This window comes from Neoarius graeffei, chromosome 19 (genome assembly GCF_027579695.1).
Source record: "Neoarius graeffei isolate fNeoGra1 chromosome 19, fNeoGra1.pri, whole genome shotgun sequence".
Classification (NCBI taxonomy): Eukaryota; Metazoa; Chordata; class Actinopteri; order Siluriformes; family Ariidae; genus Neoarius; species Neoarius graeffei.
The window spans coordinates 21891790-21909530 of NC_083587.1; the positions used below are offsets into that span (position 1 = coordinate 21891790).

At 39.3% G+C, this 17741-nt stretch overlaps 1 protein-coding gene across 3 annotated transcripts in view; it reads left to right on the top strand.

The window, feature by feature from the left end:
• The window catches only part of prex2 (phosphatidylinositol-3,4,5-trisphosphate-dependent Rac exchange factor 2), a 266799-nt gene that overhangs the window by 213708 nt on the left and 35350 nt on the right, over nt 1–17741 (top strand). For all 3 annotated transcript variants that reach the window (XM_060899865.1, XM_060899866.1, XM_060899867.1), the window contains 2 exons: nt 317–460; nt 4534–4648. In XM_060899865.1, coding sequence (XP_060755848.1) covers nt 317–460; nt 4534–4648 — 259 coding nt within the window. The remainder of the gene's footprint in view (nt 1–316; nt 461–4533; nt 4649–17741) is intronic.

Genomic DNA, 17741 nt, shown 5'->3' on the forward strand with positions numbered 1-17741 from the left:
TTTCAAAATGTCTCACTTTCGACATTTGATATGTTGTCTATGTTCTATTGTGAATACAATATCGGTTTTTGAGATTTGTAAATTATTGCTTTCCGTTTTTATTTACAATTTGTACTTTGTCCCAACTTTTTTGGAATTGGGGTTATAATTTTGTGCTGGAAAACGAATGTTTGGACTCTAAAATGTTTTTGCACCGACTTGATAATGTAGAAATCATAAAAGAGAAATCTATAACAAATTTTGCATGAAAAAAGGGGGCCTATGACTTTTGCACAATACTGTATATGTGTGTGTGTGTGTGTGTGTGTGTGGACAGACATGCCTGTCTCCTACCAGGTGGAGGGTACGAGGCAGGCCATGAAGGTGTACTTCTATCTAGAGGGTTTTTACTTCGAGCAGCTGCCTCAGAGACTGAGACACGGCGACGGATTCAGGATTTACCCCGTCCTATTCACTCAGGGTAGGCTCACGCTCACTGTGTGTGTTTACATGTGAAATACTATACCAAGAAAACATGATGGAACCTTTATCTGGTTACTGCGGTTTGGAGGATATTTCCAGGTGTGTTTGTTTATGTGAACAACATAGCAGCTATGAAAACAGACCAGAAATAAATAAAGATGCACTTTTAATAATAAAGTAAACGACACAACACACGTTTCTGCTCGTGAATTGATGTGTCACCTGATACAGGTGCAGTTTTTACGTTTACGAATGTGTCCAAACCTGCTGTAATTTTATAACCTTACCAAAAGTGGGACAAACATATACTGTATGTATGATTGGTATGAGTTTCTGATTTGTCCCACAGATGTTCAACAGCATTAAAGGTAACTATAAATGGATACAAAGTATGTGTCATTCATTCGTAAAGTAAAAATTGCAGTCATCTGTGTATTGCTGTGGTATAAGAAGAATAAAACACTTCAGGATGTGATTCGGCTTGGCATTGTGCCTCATTAGACCAACACCTTCGTTGATTATTTTCCTATAACAGCACACCCGCAAGTGTTAATCCTTACTTAAAGGTGCCCTTCCACCAAAAACGTTTAATACTGACTCTTTTTGAAATACCATAGTTCACTCCAAGTTGCATATGCATGCTGCATGTGAAAATGTAATTCTACTCCCATTCCCTGTATTAGCTTATGAAAGAAAATAGTCGGAAAAACGAGCGAATCTGAAAAAGCCCTACGAACTTATGTCACTTCGAAAATTAGTATTCATGGCCTCGCCCACCTTGGCTTGCGACCGCCCACGGGAAGAAAGTTCGGATTTACAGTAAGCGTGAGGAGAGATAGCAGAGCCCATCTCGTCAGTAGCTAACGAAGAGGACCTAACAGCAAATTGAAAACATGTCTGAACAAGTTCGTGCGTGTGTTATTTGTGGCAGTAACACATCAACGTTGCATTTCTTGCCCAAGATAGAAGAGCTGAAGAAGAAATGGTTGGAATTTATCTTTGGCACACCACCAGAGAAGTATAATGCAATGTTAGGACTGTGTTCTGATCATTTCAACCACAGTGACTTTTCAAACTTCGGTGCCTTCAGCAGTGGTTTTGCTTCGAGGTTGTTTTTAATACCTGGATCTGTACCGTCAAGACGATCGACCACCAGCTCACAAGCTGTCAGTAAAACATGAACTTTTTGTTCGAAGATTTTTGTTCCAAAATAGCATGTTCATATTCTCCACGTTAGCATGCATGACATGGTCACAAGCTAGGCAGGGATGAGAGTTTTCCGCTTTTCGGCGGATTTCCGCTTTTTCTGAGTAAAAAACGACCTTTTTATATTATGCCAAATCCGTTGAGAATTTTTTTTATTAATTTCAGGGGGTTGGGGTATGTTCCTTCATGCTGGTCAAACTTTATTAACTCCAACGATGTTTACACATTATTTGTAAGTCGCCATCTTTAGTCTCATTTAAATCTCGTTGAATGTGATGTAAAATTTGTGTTATCTACATTGTTATTGGTCAAAACATCGATGTCGAGACCATAATAGCCAATCAAAACAGTTTTTACAAAGACACCCACATCCGCTTGTTCTGACCCACTGGAGGTAGCGTCACAGTGCTGTTAGCCAATCAGAGGTAACACGTTTACTGATTGCTGTTAGCCAATCAGAGGTAACACATCTACATGTCATGAATATTAATGAGCAAGAGCTGAAATCCTGTCGTTCTCCTGCCACCCACTCCTCCACCAAACTAGAACAGCCTGAAACAGGAAAACCACAACATTTTTTTCACCAAAACCGGCTTACAGGGCATTCATTCATACTAGAGACCACCGCACAATTAATGAAAAAAAGATGCAATGACACCTTTAACATATTGAAATAATATTGGCCGCCGTTGAGTGGTATATCAGATATATTCCATCCAGCTAGCATGATACTGAATGAGTCAAAGACGACTTAATCTTCCGTATTTAACGAAGCAAGCCTGGCGGCCATGTTTGTTTACAAACTGTCACAGTCGCTCGCTAGCGCAGAAGTTTTACATCTCTGGCGTGTGACGTCATGTTGTCTTGACAACCATGCAATATCGTAAACCATATTCAACACTCATTCTCCATTGGGTAGAGTGATGTACAGTGGTGCTTGAAAGTTTGTGAACCCTTTAGAATTTTCTATATTTCTGCATAAATATGACCTAAAACATCATCAGATTTTCACACAAGTCTTAAAAGTAGATAAAGAGAAGCCAGTTAAACAAATGAGACAAAAATGTTATACTTGGTCATTTATTTATTGAGGAAAATGATCCAATATTACATATCTGTGAGTGGCAAAAGTATGTGAACCTTTGCTTTCAGTATCTGGTGTGACCCCCTTGTGCAGCAATAACTGCAACTAAACGTTTGCGGTAACTGTTGATCAGTCCTGCACACCGGCTTGGAGGAATTTTAGCCCATTCCTCCGTACAGAACAGCTTCAACTCTGGGATGTTGGTGGGTTTCTTCACATGAACTGCTCGCTTCAGGTCCTTCCACAACATTTCCATTGGATTAAGGTCAGGACTTTGACTTGGCCATTCCAAAACATTCACTTTATTCTTCTTTAACCATTCTTTGGTAGAATGACTTGTGTGCTTAGGGTCGTTGTCTTGCTGCATGACCCACCTTCTCTTGAGATTCAGTTCATGGACAGATGTCCTGACATTTTCCTTTAGAATTTGCTGGTATAATTCAGAATTCATTGTTCCATCAATGATGGCAAGCCGTCCTGGCCCAGATGCAGCAAAACAGGCCCAAACCATGATACTACCACCACCATGTTTCACAGATGGGATAAGGTTCTTATGCTGGAATGCAGTGTTTTCCTTTCTCCAAACATAACGCTTCTCATTTAAACCAAAAAGTTCTATTTTGGTCTCATCCATCCATAAAACATTTTTCCAATAGCCTTCTGGCTTGTCCACGTGATCTTTAGCAAACTGCAGATGAGTGGCAATGTTCTTTTTGGAGAGCAGTGGCTTTCTCCTTGCAACCCTGCCATGCACACCATTGTTGTTCAGTGTTCTCCTGATGGTGGACTCATGAACATTAACATTAGCCAATGTGAGAGAGGCCTTCAGTTGCTTAGAAGTTACCCTGGGGTCCTTTGTGAACTCGCCGACTATTACACGCCTTGCTCTTGGAGTGATCTTTGTTGGTCGACCACTCCTGGGGAGGGTAACAATGGTCTTGAATTTCCTCCATTTGTACACAATCTGTCTGACTGTGGATTAGTGGAGTCCAAACTCTTTAGAGATGGTTTTGTAACCTTTTCCAGCCTGATGAGCATCAACAACGCTTTTTCTGAGGTCCTCAGAAATCTCCTTTGTTCGTGCCATGATACACTTCCACAAACATGTGTTGTGAAGATCAGACTTTGACAGATCTCTGTTCTTTAAATAAAACAGGGTGCCCATTCATACCTGATTGTCATCCCATTGATTGAAAACACCTGACTCTAATTTCACCTTCAAATTAACTGCTAATCCTAGAGGTTCACATACTTTTGCCACTCACAGATATGTAATATTGGATCCTTTTTCTCAATAAATAAATGAGCAAGTATAATATTTTTGTCTCATTTGTTTAACTGGGTTCTCTTTATCTACTTTTAGGACTTGTGTGAAAATCTGATGATGTTTTAGGTCATATTTATGCAGAAATATAGAAAATTCTAAAGGGTTCACAAACTTTCAAGCACCACTGTAATACACGTAGGATAAGTGATATGCTAGCAGTATTGCATGCTGTCAAACCAAATGAATGAAACCCACTAGGAGGGAATAGAACACATGTTTTTTATTCCATCAAAAAAGTGTCCTGTATGGATAATAATCCATAATATGGTCTTGGGTGTATTGTATGTTATTAATCTTATGATAAATGTAAGCCAGAATAATAGAAAGTGCAACTTTTTTACTTATTTATTTCCTTTTTCTATGAGTTTTTGGCTCATTATTTTTGTTTTGAATTCCATGATTTGGACATGGACCTAAATGATTGTACATCTTTTTTTTTTTTTTTTTTCTATAGCACTGGAGAGCATGGAGGGTTATTACTACAGGGACAGTGTCTCCGTGGAGGAGCACCAGGCTCAGATCAACGCCAGCTCCCTCGAGAAGGTCAAACAGTACTACAAGAGACTCAGGTAAGGCTCCATCACCTCATCACAACATCAGGAAGGTTTGGATCTGAGCAGCCTCCATACGGAGCCTTATTTTGTGACGTTGCCATTCTTCTTGTTCTTTCCTGGAGACGGAGCAAACAGCCCCAGTGCGGTTTGCATATCAGTGCTGTTTATATTAGAAGCAGAAATAATTTTTATCATTTTCACGCCAGATTCACGGCCTGTCCCGCTACTCATGATTACATCCCATTGTGAGTTGTGGTTTTGGATGCTGCCGAAATACAAACTCATTTTGAACACTTCATCATGAACTGGGAAAATCCACAATCCAAACAATGTTTGAAGCTCCATTTTTTTTTTTTAACCAGACAAACTCAACATGTTGGAAAGCTGATATAAGCTCGGAGAGATATCATGTTATCATGTAAATTATAAAACTTTTAGTATGTGTCCCTTCTGTGCTTTCTTGTAAGGTGAATATAATTGAAAATAATAATAACCAGCCTCAATAATTATGATTATTATGACTTTATTGTTTCAAAACAGGGGTGTGGCCTATGTGCAGTGAGTCCCAGTGAAGGAGGTGTGGCTTCTGTGTCAGTATCAGTGTAAAGGCCTCTGCATGCTCTTGCGACAAGGCTTTCGCAGACAGCTTTTCGCAGACAGTTGTAATTTATCGTTGAGCGGGGAGTAATAGGCGTGCGCGATGTTATTCACCGCTACAACGCAAGGGGGTGCGAAGTCGCGAAATCGCTAGGAGTAGTTGGTGGGTGTGGTTAGTGGAGTGTTTATCCTCCGGTTACTTATAATGACTAGAACTGGAGTCCTATAGATGTCCGTACTTCCTCACTTCCTCGATCAGCCGCTCTTCGTGCTGCTCCATCTTCGCTCGTGTTTTTAAAAATGGCGGTCGTGAAAACAAACCAAACCGGGAAAGTAGGGAAGCGGAAGTGCGTGTACAGTGGATGTAGAGTGGACCAATCAGAGCCCTCTTGTCTGCGACGCTGTCTGCGAGGCTTCTGCGGTGGTCACAATTTTTGGGAGGTGCGCGGAGAGCGTCTGCGAAGGTGGGGGGGCTACGCAGATGCTATCTACGACACCGTCTGCGAGGACTGCGTTGTCAGCATAAATTGGCCTTAAGAGGTGTGGCCTCTGTCATCAGAGCTCTTGAAGAAGGCGTGGCTTCTATCTTAGTCCCAGTGAAGAAAGCATGGCCTCTGTGCTTATTCTTGTCAGTCAAGGAGGTGTGGCCTCTGTATTAGTCCCCGTGAAGACTAAGGCGTGGTCTCTGTGCTTGTTAGACCTAGTGAAGGTTATCGCTGTCAGTGAAGGTGTGGCCTCTGTGTGTGTGTGTGTGTGTGTGTGTGTGTGTGTGTGTGTGTGTGTGTGTGTGTGTGTGTCAGAGCAGTGGAAGGAGGCATGGCCTTGGTGTCTGTCAGTCTCAGTGAAGGAAATTTGGCCACTGCATCAGGCTCAGTAAAGGAGGTGTGGCCTATCTACCAGTCCCAGTGAAAGTAGACATGATCTCTCTGTTTGTATCACTGAAGGAGGTGTGGCTTCTGTATCAGTTCCAGTGAAGGAGGTGTGTTTGTGAGTCTCAGTGAAGAAGGTATGGCCTCTGTATGTGTCAGATTATTGGAAGGAGGTGTGGCCTCTCTGTCAGTCCCAGTGGATGAGGCGTGGCCTCTGTGCCTGTCAGTTACAGTGAAGGAACTATGACCTCTGTGTCAGGCTCAGTAAAGGAGGTGTGGCCTGTTTGTCAGTACCACTGAAGAAGACATGTTAATCTCAATGAAGGAGGTGTGATCTCTGGATATATCATTTCTAATGAAGGAGGTGTGGCCTCTATGCTAGTTTCAGGGGAGGAGGTGTGGCCTCTGTGTTAGTGCTAGTGCAGGAGGTGTGGCCTATATATCTGTCAGATTCAGTGAAGGATGTGACCTTGGTGTCATTTCCAGTGAAGGAGGTGTGGCCTCTGGATATGTTATTTCCAGTGAAGGATGTGTGGCCTCCATGTTAATTTCAGGGAAGGAGGTGTGGCCTCAGTCTTAGTGTCAGTGCAAGAGGTGTGGCCTATGTAACTGTCAGATTCAGTGAAGGATGTGGCCTCTGTGTTAGTCCCTGTGCACAAGGTGTGGCCTCTGAATCCCAGTGCAGGAGGAGTGGCCTTCCACTCCAGAGAGATTTGTTGCATATTGCTGCTTTAATTGTCTTTTACATTCGATTGTTGATCATGTGTCAAGATGCGCATTGTATCCTCAGACCCCTAGAATATGAGAATGAGTCTGTTTTATATTTTCCCTGGCGAAAAAAAAAGTACTTTATTGTATTTAAAGTATATTCATATTTTCAATAGTATATTGAAAATGTACTTACACAAATTGTACTTTTTGTAAATATATAAAAAGTATACTAACATCACGCTTTCACGCTAACACTTTTAACACACTTTAAAATAATTATACTATATTACACTTTATAGAAATATATTATACTAAAATATACTTTAAGTGAAAGTTATGTGTAATTTCTAAAAGTGTACTAATTTTTAAGGTACTTGTAATACAAACAAAGTACTAATTAAGCATATATTAGTACATATAAAGTCATATACTTAAAGTATACAAAATATACTTTAAGTTGTTCCACTTTAGCACATAAAAGTACACTAAATACTAGTGCTGTCAAGCGATTAAAATATTTAATCGCGATTAATGTTGCGACTGTCATAGTCAACTCGCGATTAATCGCAATTTAATCGCACATTTTTGTCACATGAAAAACCATTGTAATTCTCTTATCAGCATAAAAAAGTGAATGGGCTTGCTTTGTACCAGTGTTTTTTTTTTTTTTATTGCAGAGCATAACACGTCTTGTCACAGCCACTGCAAAGTCGGGCTGGAGCTGCCGATGGGAAAACGAAACCTAAGCCGAGCACCGTGGCTCTTCGTCCCGAGGCGCGGGGCTAGCGCGCCCTGCCCGCGCTGGTTCTTTGGGGGGAGGGCAGAGGACTCTGGCTGTGCGGGGCGTGGCATTACAGTCTAGCTGCTATCGTTTTTCTAAGCAAAGTCTCTGTTCCAAGTTCCCGGCGGTTTCAAAAGCTTATGAAAAACCTACATCATGTCACAGAGCGTTAATCTCGCGATAAAAAAATTATCGCTGTTAAAATTGAGTCAAGTTAACGCGATAATAACGCGACATTTTTGACAGCACTACTAAATACACTTCAAGTTGCACTTTTCTACCATTTAATTACAATTAAAATATATTTCGTACAAAATTAGTTGTTCCAAAATAGCATGCCTCAAGTTAACTAATCATAAACACACTTGAAGTATACTGATGATTAGTGTGGCTTCAAGTACACAAAAGTATGCAAAATTTTAGTACACGTAGCACATTTATTTTCACCAGGGTTCCCACTAAGCCTTAACTTAAAGTTAAAATGTAATTGATGTTTTTCATTTTATTTTCATTAACATCAAATGTTCCAGCAGCTTGTATGCAGGATTTATGAGCCCTCCTTTCTGCTTTGATTTTCTCATCTCATGGGATGCGGAACAGCTGGAGAACAAAAGACACACAAACTCCATATAAATCAGTTAGAAATGCTGAGCTCAGTTAAGTTTGCTGATGGCATTCGTGAGCTAATTGTACCTGCCATGTGAACATATGGAGTGTGTGTGTGTGTGTACATGAGCCTGGCATATGTGTATCTGGCCCAAGATAACTGCTCAGTACCCTTGAAGATATTTGTGTAAATATGATAAAGAGGCTGAAGAGCTTTCCGTAGTAAAGAAATATGGGCTTGTCATGTTCAAATCTTTTTTTAAATTTTATTTTCTGTGCTTCAGATGTTGCTGATCCGCTTGCTTTTTCTGCTGCGTTGTGATATTTAGAAAGTCACTTTGTTCTCCTGTAATAACTCCAGATGTTAGAGGCAGCGTATACACTTCGTATTGCACAGAGAGAGCTTTTACTGTGGTATTTTAAGCACAGATTTAAATAAATGTCAGTCTCAGTGAAGGAAGTATGGCCTGAATCGACTCCCATGTTAAGTGAGAACAGAATGAAGAGATGAACAATGACAGGGATTTGTGCGGCACATGGTCTGTATAATCTGAGGCTAATAATAAACTAATTCAAATGTGCTGTTATTTAACAGTGAAAAAAAACCAAACAAACAATGAACACTTGATATGGTGGAGTTTTTTTGTAAGGAGATGTTTATGTAATAGTCTTCATATCACTGATTATTTTCCTTTAACAGCACGGTTTTATTCCTTACACGTGTCACGAGTCCGGTTAAGTTCTGATGCGGATGTAGAAGTCTAACATGGAATCAAACCATGGATCAGAACCAGAAGTGGAACGTGTGGAGTAATTGTACTACCTTTCCTCCCTCAGATTTGTACTTTACTCAAGTATTATTGAAACTGAATACTTGTACCTTAGTCAATTTAATTTCCAAGAAAAAAAAAGCATACTTTTTACTCCCCATGTTTTCATTTTGACGTTCAAAATACTTGTTACAAATTTCAAATTCTATTTAATTGTTCTTTTTTTTATTTTTCCAGTTTAGGTTTTGGATATTAGCTTGTTTAATTCGATAGATGATCAAGTTTTGTTTTTGTCAACACTGTACCTTAACATTCCTTTAAGTGCTTATTAAATATTAAACATTAACTAACCACCAAGTTAATTATAAGTTTGGCAAATTAGCTAGCTGCATTTTGTAATGTAGCTAGTTAAATTAGCTAACTAGTTCTATTTTGTATTGTAGCTTATTTACTTGGACAGTTACGTTTTCTTTTTGTTGTTGATAAAGGTTAGCTAATCAGCAAGTTTGCGATAAATTTGGTAAATTAATTAGTTAGGTTTTGTAATTTGGCTTATTAAATTAGCTATCTCGTCAGGTTTTGTACATTAGTTTGTTAAATTAGCAATCTAGTTAACCTTTGTATTGTAGCTTGTTTAATTAGATAATTAAGTTTGTTTTTTATTGCTAATAAGGGTTTATTAAACATTAAACCTAAGCTAAACAACAAGTTAACTGTAAATTTGGTAAATTAGCTAGTAAAGTTTTGTATATTAGCTTGTTAAATTCAATAATTAGTTGTTTTGTTTTTGCTAAACATTTTGTACAAAACCTAACTAGCTAGTTAAATTAGCTAGCTAGTTAGGTTTTGTACATTAGTTTGTTAAATGTTGTAGCTTGTTTACTCAGTTAAGCTTTGTTTTTGCTGATAATGAGGGTTATTAGATATTAAACTTAGCTAACCAGCAAGTTAACTATACTTTTGATAAATTAGCTAGTTAAATTTTATAATTTAGCTAGTTAAATTAGCTTGGAAGGTAGGTTTTGTATATTAGCTTGTTTAATTAGATAGATAGTTAAGTTTTGGTTTTGTCAATAATGTGCCATAACATTTATTTAAGGGTTATGAGCTAACCAGTAAGTTATAAATTTAGTAATTAATTGGTTTTGTTATTTGGCTAGTTAAACTATCTGGCTAGTTAGGTCTTGTATGTTATTTTATTAAATTAGAAACCTTGCTAAATTTTGTATTGTAGCTTGTTTAATTTGATAAGTAAGTTTTGTTTTTGTTGATAATAAGGGTTTATTAAACATGAAGCATTAGCTAAACAGCAAGTTAACTATAAGTTTGGTAAATTACCTAGTTAGGTTTTGTATATTAGCTTGCTAAATTCAATAATTAGTTGTTTTGTTTTTGCTGTTAATGCCCCAAAACATTCATTCAAAAGATTATTAAATATTAACCAACTGGAATATTTTCCATATGACTGATTGCTTAGCTAACTAGCTAGTCATACAGGATTAGAGATGATGAACTGGTCAGCTATTTTCATCACTTCATCTTGAATGTGTTTAAAAGTACACAATTTTGTCTTTCACCGAAGCATATGTTTTGCAAACATTGTCTTCCTGTAAAAGGAGGTGATTCTCAGCCATGTTTTTAAAAAGGGAAGTAGCAGAGATCATTGGAGACTCTGAGCGTCTATACAGTAGCTCGCACACTTTTCCTGCTAATGAAACCAGAAAAAAGTTCATGAATATTAGAAACTACATGTAGGGTTACATTCTTTGTGGCTTTATTAGCTTATTCGCGTATGTTTAACCTTTTATATCCCTCATACTCATGGTCTGTTTTTTTTTTTTTTTAAGAAACATCCTCACTTGGAGTATTTCCACCACCCTGTTATAGCTGTCAGCTCTCTTCCTGCTGTTATCCTGATGGAGCTCAACTTTTGACCTGACATGGTTCACCACAGACAGACAGACAGACAGACTGACAGACAGCATCCCCTGCACCGTGACACGCACTCATGCTGTCAGAGGGCGCAATGTGTGTTTGAAGGGGTGTTGTACGTACAGTGGGGCTTGAAAGTTTGTGAACCCTTTAGAATTTTCTATATTTCTGCATAAATATGACCTAAAACATCATCAGATTTTCACACAAGTCCTCAAAGTAGATAACCCAGTTAAACAATTCAGACAAAAATATTATACTTGGTCATTTATTTATTGAGGAAAATGATCCAATATTACAAATCTGTGAGTGGCAAAAGTATATGAACCTTTGCTTTCAGTATCTGGTGTGACCCCCTTGTGCAGCAATAACTGCAACTAAATGTTTCCGGTAACTGTTGATCAGTCCTGCACACCGGCTTGGAGGAATTTTAGCCCATTCCTCCGTACAGAACAGCTTCAACTCTGGGATGTTGGTGGGTTTCCTCACATGAACTGCTCGCTTCAGGTCCTTCCACAACATTTCCATTGGATTAAGGTCAGGACTTTGACTTGGCCATTCCAAAACATTAACTTTATTCTTCTTTAACCATTCTTTGGTAGAACAACTTGTGTGTTTAGGGTCGTTGTCTTGCTGCATGACCCACCTTCTGTTGAGATTCAGTTCATGGACAGATGTCCTGACATTTTCCTTTAGAATTCGCTGGCATCATTCAGAATTCATTGTTCCATCAATGATGGCAAGCCGTCCTGACCCAGATGCAGCAAAACAGGCCCAAACCATGATACCACCACCATGTTTCACAGATGGGAGAAGGTTCTTATGCGGGAATGCAGTGTTTTCCTTTCTCCAAACATAACACTTTTCATTTAAACCAAAAAGTTCTAGTTTGGTCTCATCCGTCCACAAAAATTTTCCCAAAAGCCTTCTGGCATGTCCACGTGATCTTTAGCAAACTGCAGATGAGCAGCAATGTTCTTTTTGGAGAGCAGTGGCTTTCTCCTTGCAACCCTGCCATGCACACCATTGTTGTTCAGTGTTCTCCTGATGGTGGACTCATGAACATTAACATTAGCCAATGTGAGATAGGCCTTCAGTTGCTTAGAAGTTACCCTGGGGTCCTTTGTGACCTCACCGACTATTACACGCTTTGCTCTTGGAGTGATCTTTGTTGGTCGACCACTCCTGGGGAGGGTAACAATGGTCTTGAATTTCCTCCATTTGTACACAATCTGTCTGACCATGGATTGGTGGAGTCCAAACTCTTTAGAGATGGTTTTGTAACCTTTTCCAGCCTGATGAGCATCAACAACGCTTTTTCTGAGGTCCTCAGAAATCTCCTTTGTTCATGCCATGATACATTTCCACAAACGTGTTGTGAAGATCAGACTTTGATAGATCCCTGTTCTTTAAATAAAACAGGATGCCCACTCACACCTGATTGTCATCCCATTGATTGAAAACACCTGACTCTAATTTCACCTTCAAATTAACTGCTAATCCTAGAGGTTCACATACTTATGCCACTCACAGATATGTAATATTGGATCATTTTCCTCAATAAATAAATGACCAAGTATAATATTTTAGTCTCATTTGTTTAACTGGGTTCTCTTTATCTACTTTTAGGACTTGTGTGAAAATCTGATGATGTTTTAGGTCATATTTATGCAGAAATATAGAAAATTCTCAAGGGTTCACAAACTTTCAAGCACCATTGTACGTGAAAAGATGTGGTGGACATGATTTATTTATTTTTTTAAATCTCAAAACCATATCCGGTCATTCAATCTTATTTAAGGTGACATGTCTGTAATGCAAATATAAGAAATTCATACACACTCCATAAATATACTGCATGTTGTGTAGATATTATATTGCTTTTGACATTAATCGCTCAGCCCACCAGTAGCTCAGAAATGTGAAATCCTGCACATCAGACTAACCTCGGGCTGATCTCTGTCGCTGCAATATGAGCACATCTTTGAAATAATGCCAGAAGATATTTGATTTGGTGTAAATTTAGTTACATTAAGAAAGCAGATGCATAGTGAGAGGGTGTTTGAGAGAATTCAGTTGATTATTACCTCTATCTCCTACAGTCTGCTTGCTTTGAGTTGAACCTAAATTCGTGATGGTATGGAATTACATTTATGAGGTGCCAACATTTACAGATTCGCTGTAGCGGTTATTATTTTTGACTCTTTATGGTGATATATGGGAGATTCCTGAAAACTATACTGGTCTGGGGTAGGTTTCCCAAAAGCCTCTTAATGCTAAGACCATCCTAACTAGGAAAGAGAGCGTTCATTGTGATGCTCGCTCTACCGTTTAACAATGAGCTTTGTGCTACGATGCTTTTGGGAAACCCACCCCCGTTTGAAGAACTTGAACTTGAGAAATGAGACAAACCTTATACTTGCAAGCCAATAGAAAACAAGTGGGTGGGGCTCTTCTCTCTGGTTGGCAAAAAAGGGAGGAGTGACGTGTGCTAGTTTTTTTTTTTTTTAGGATTTCTAGGATTTCCATATTAGCAAATACTGAAATACTGTACATAATATTTACAATATCCCCAGGTAAGAAAGAATGCCTACCATGTTTGTCAAACTTTCAACAACTTATGGCAAGGATACATGCGAAGTAGACAAAATAAAGAGCCCTTAAGGGTTAAAAGCTCTCATCATGCCCAACCTTCACTAATGGTGGCTATTAAATAGACTGTATCATACAACCCCGATTCCAAAAAAGTTGGGACAAAGTACAAATTGTAAATAAAAACGGAATGCAATAATTTACAAATCTCAAAAACTGATATTGTATTCACAGTAGAACATAGACAACATATCAAATGCCGAAAGTGAGACATTTTGAAATTTCATGCCAAATATTGGCTCATTTGAAATTTCATGACAGCAGCACATCTCAAAAAAGTTGGGACAGGGGCAATAAGAGCCTGGAAAAGTTAAAGGTACAAAAAAGGAACAGCTGGAGGACCAAATTGCAACTCATTAGGTCAATTGGCAATAGGTCATTAACATGACTGGGTATAAAAAGAGCATCTTGGAGTGGCAGCGGCTGTCAGAAGTAAAGATGGGAAGAGGATCACCAATCCCCCTAATTCTGCGCCGACAAATAGTGGAGCAATATCAGAAAGGAGTTCGACAGTGTAAAATTGCAAAGAGTTTGAACATATCATCATCTACAGTGCATAATATCATCAAAAGATTCAGAGAATCTGGAAGAATCTCTGTGCGTAAGGGTCAAGGCCGGAAAACCATACTGGGTGCCCGTGATCTTCGGGCCCTTAGACGGCACTGCATCACATACAGGCATGCTTCTGTATTGGAAATCACAAAATGGGCTCAGGAATATTTCCAGAGAACATTATCTGTGAACACAATTCACCGTGCCATCTGCCGTTGCCAGCTAAAACTCTATAGTTCAAAGAAGAAGCCGTATCTAAACATGATCCAGAAGCGCAGACGTCTTCTCTGGGCCAAGGCTCATTTAAAATGGACTGTGGCAAAGTGGAAAACTGTTCTGTGGTCAGACGAATCAAAATTTGAAGTTCTTTATGGAAATCAGGGATGCCGTGTCATTCGGACTAAAGAGGAGGACGACCCAAGTCGTTATCAGCGCTCAGTTCAGAAGCCTGCATCTCTGATGGTATGGGGTTGCATTAGTGCGTGTGGCATGGGCAGCTTACACATCTGGAAAGACACCATCAATGCTGAAAGGTATATCCATGTTCTAGAGCAACATATGCTCCCATCCAGACGACGTCTCTTTCAGGGAAGACCTTGCATTTTCCAACATGACAATGCCAAACCACATACTGCATCAATTACAGCATCATGGCTGCATAGAAGAAGGGTCCGGGTACTGAACTGGCCAGCCTGCAGTCCAGATCTTTCACCCATAGAAAACATTTGGTGTATCATAAAACGGAAGATACGACAAAAAAGACCTAAGACATTTGAGCAACTAGAATCCTACATTAGACAAGAATGGGTTAACATTGCTATCCCTAAACTTGAGCAACTTGTCTCCTCAGTCCCCAGACGTTTACAGACTGTTGTAAAGAGAAAAGGGGATGTCTCACAGTGGTAAACATGGCCTTGTCCCAACTTTTTTGAGATGTGTTGTTGTCATGAAATTTAAAATCACCTAATTTTTCTCTTTAAATGATACATTTCCTCAACTTAAACATTTGATATGTCATCTATGTTCTATTCTGAATAAAATATGGAATTTTGAAACTTCCACATCATTGCATTCCGCTTTTATTTACAATTTGTACTTTGTCCCAACTTTTTTGGAATCGGGGTTGTATACCCTACCATTTACTAGCCATGTAAGATGTACACATCACAAATGTACACAATCACACTCTTATCTGATTTAGTGCTAGGTTATGGAGTTTTTTTCTCCCCACATACTCTTATTGGAATTGGAAGTTGATTGTATTCTGTTGAGAGTGGAGGCAGATTAATGGGATCGTGTTGCACACCTTGTGTTTGGTTAATGAGCCAAAGAGAAGCAGCTGTGGACTCGGATTTCATCTCGACACATCTCCAGGACTGACCATAAGACTTAATAAGTGGACTGAGTTTTAAATGCAATTTATACCACAGTGTATGTGTTCCATAACAGCAGCTCTGACCTTGGGGTTAAGGTTAGGGTTTCCAGCTGCAAGGCAATTCACAGGATTCTATTAATGCACTCATTCTAATATGTTATTATGACTATAGTAACAGTATATTCATAAACTTGTTATTTAACAAAGAAACATATGTCATTGTTCATTTAGTGAATTTAGGTAACATTTATGGAAGGAGTCTCCAGTGTTGTAGTACTTGAGACTGGTCTCGGTCTTGGAATCAACCACATTTTTACTCAGTCTTGTCTTGGTCTCAGACACAGAGGACTCAGGATTTTATTTCAAGACCAGTTAAAACCACGACTGTAGGGATTTCACTAAATTGCCTGTGTATTGTCTGATTTATTTGTTAACATCATTACTGTGATTGGATGTAAAATTTCCTGCTTCAGATACAACCAATAACGTGACTCATTGCTAATTCGAAATTGTCATTACTGTTAATGGCTGTCACCCCTCCCCCTCCCCCCTTCACACACACTGGTCTTGACTTGGTCTCGCCCTGCTTTGGTCTTGGTCTTGACTTGATCTCAACCCTTCAACATCTTTGTCTTGTCTTGGTCTCGATACACTCTGGTCTTGGTTGTGACTTGATCTTAACCCTTCAAAGTCATGGTCTTATCTTGGTCTCGATAGACTCTTGTCTTGGTCATGACTTGATTTCAACCCTTCAAAGTCTTGGTCTTGTCTTGGTCTCGATCCACTCTGGTCTTGGTAATGACTTGATCTCAACCCCTCAAAGTCTTGGTCTTGTCTTGGTCTTGATACACTTTGGTCTTGACTTGATCTCAACCCTTCAAAGTCTTGGTCTTGTCTTGGTCTCGATACACTCTGGTCTTGGTCATGACTTGATCTCAACCCCTCAAAGTTTTGGTCTTGTCTTGGTCTTGATACACTTTGGTCTTGACTTGATCTCAACCCTTTAAAGTCTTGGTCTTATCTTGGTCTCAATAGACTCGGGTCTTGGTCATGACGATTTCAACCTTTCAAAGTCTTGGTCTTGTCTTGGTCTTGATACAGTTTGGTTTTGGTCTTGACTTGATCTCAACCCTTCAAAGTCTTGGTCTTGTCTTGGTCTCGATACACTCTGGTCTTGGTCTTGACTTGATCTCAACCCTTCAAAGTCTTGGTCTTATCTTGGTCTCGATAGACTCTGGTCTTGGTCCTGACTTGATTTCAACCCTTCAAAGTCTTGGTCTTGTCTTGGTCTCGATACACTCTGGTCTTGGTCATGACTTGATCTCAACCCCTCAAAGTCTTGGTCTTGTCTTGGTCTCGATACACTCTGGTCTTGGTCATGACTTGGTCTTGGTTTAAATTACTGCATTTTAAAATTTGAGTGAAAAAAAAGTGCCTGGTGAGGGCATGACTGTTTATAGTGATGTTTATGTTAAAACATAAGGAACTAGCTAGTTCTGCAGATGTTTCACAGCATGAAATGTAACTGTAAATGGATAGAAAGCGATCGGCAAATATCTGGTGTTCGAGGAATAGCACACTTTGGGACCTGATTGGAAAACCATCATCTCCTTAATGAAACCTACCAACATTTTGGTCATCTTTGGTGGAAAGCTGGTGGCTCAGCTACTTTTCAACAAACATTTAGTGATGTGGGTTGGACTGTGCCCTTTCTGGCTGCATGGTTATTCTGACAACTGAGAAATGAGAAATCAGGGCTGCATCCCAAACCACAGCATTTGTACTAAATTTGATGCCTAAATAGCAATGACATTTAGCCAACTGACATACTGTACTATACAATACAGTCATAAACAGGAGCTATAGTAATCACCAGCAGATGTTTTATGCTTCAGTGTATTCCCCCAACCTGGTTGTCTTGCATAGCATAGAGCTCATGATAAAAGGCTAGCCAGCTAATGCTACCTCGCTAGCCTAAACACAATTCCTTGTTGGAGGAGAAAGTTTTCTTTGTTGTGATACTACTGGCTCTGTGTTAAGCTTTATCAGACATTTGGGGATGAGTCTTTGGCAGTATTCCTTTCAGGTACAATGGAGATGGTTTTTGAAACTGCCACCAATTTAAACTATGAACTACAGCAACAAAAAAGTTGCACTGTTGCTTTAAATAAGCATGGACCCAAGGCAGTATTTACAGCTTATTTATCACCTTCTTCCATCACGTGTGGATTGTGGAGCCAGTGACTTCACTTGCTTACTTGCC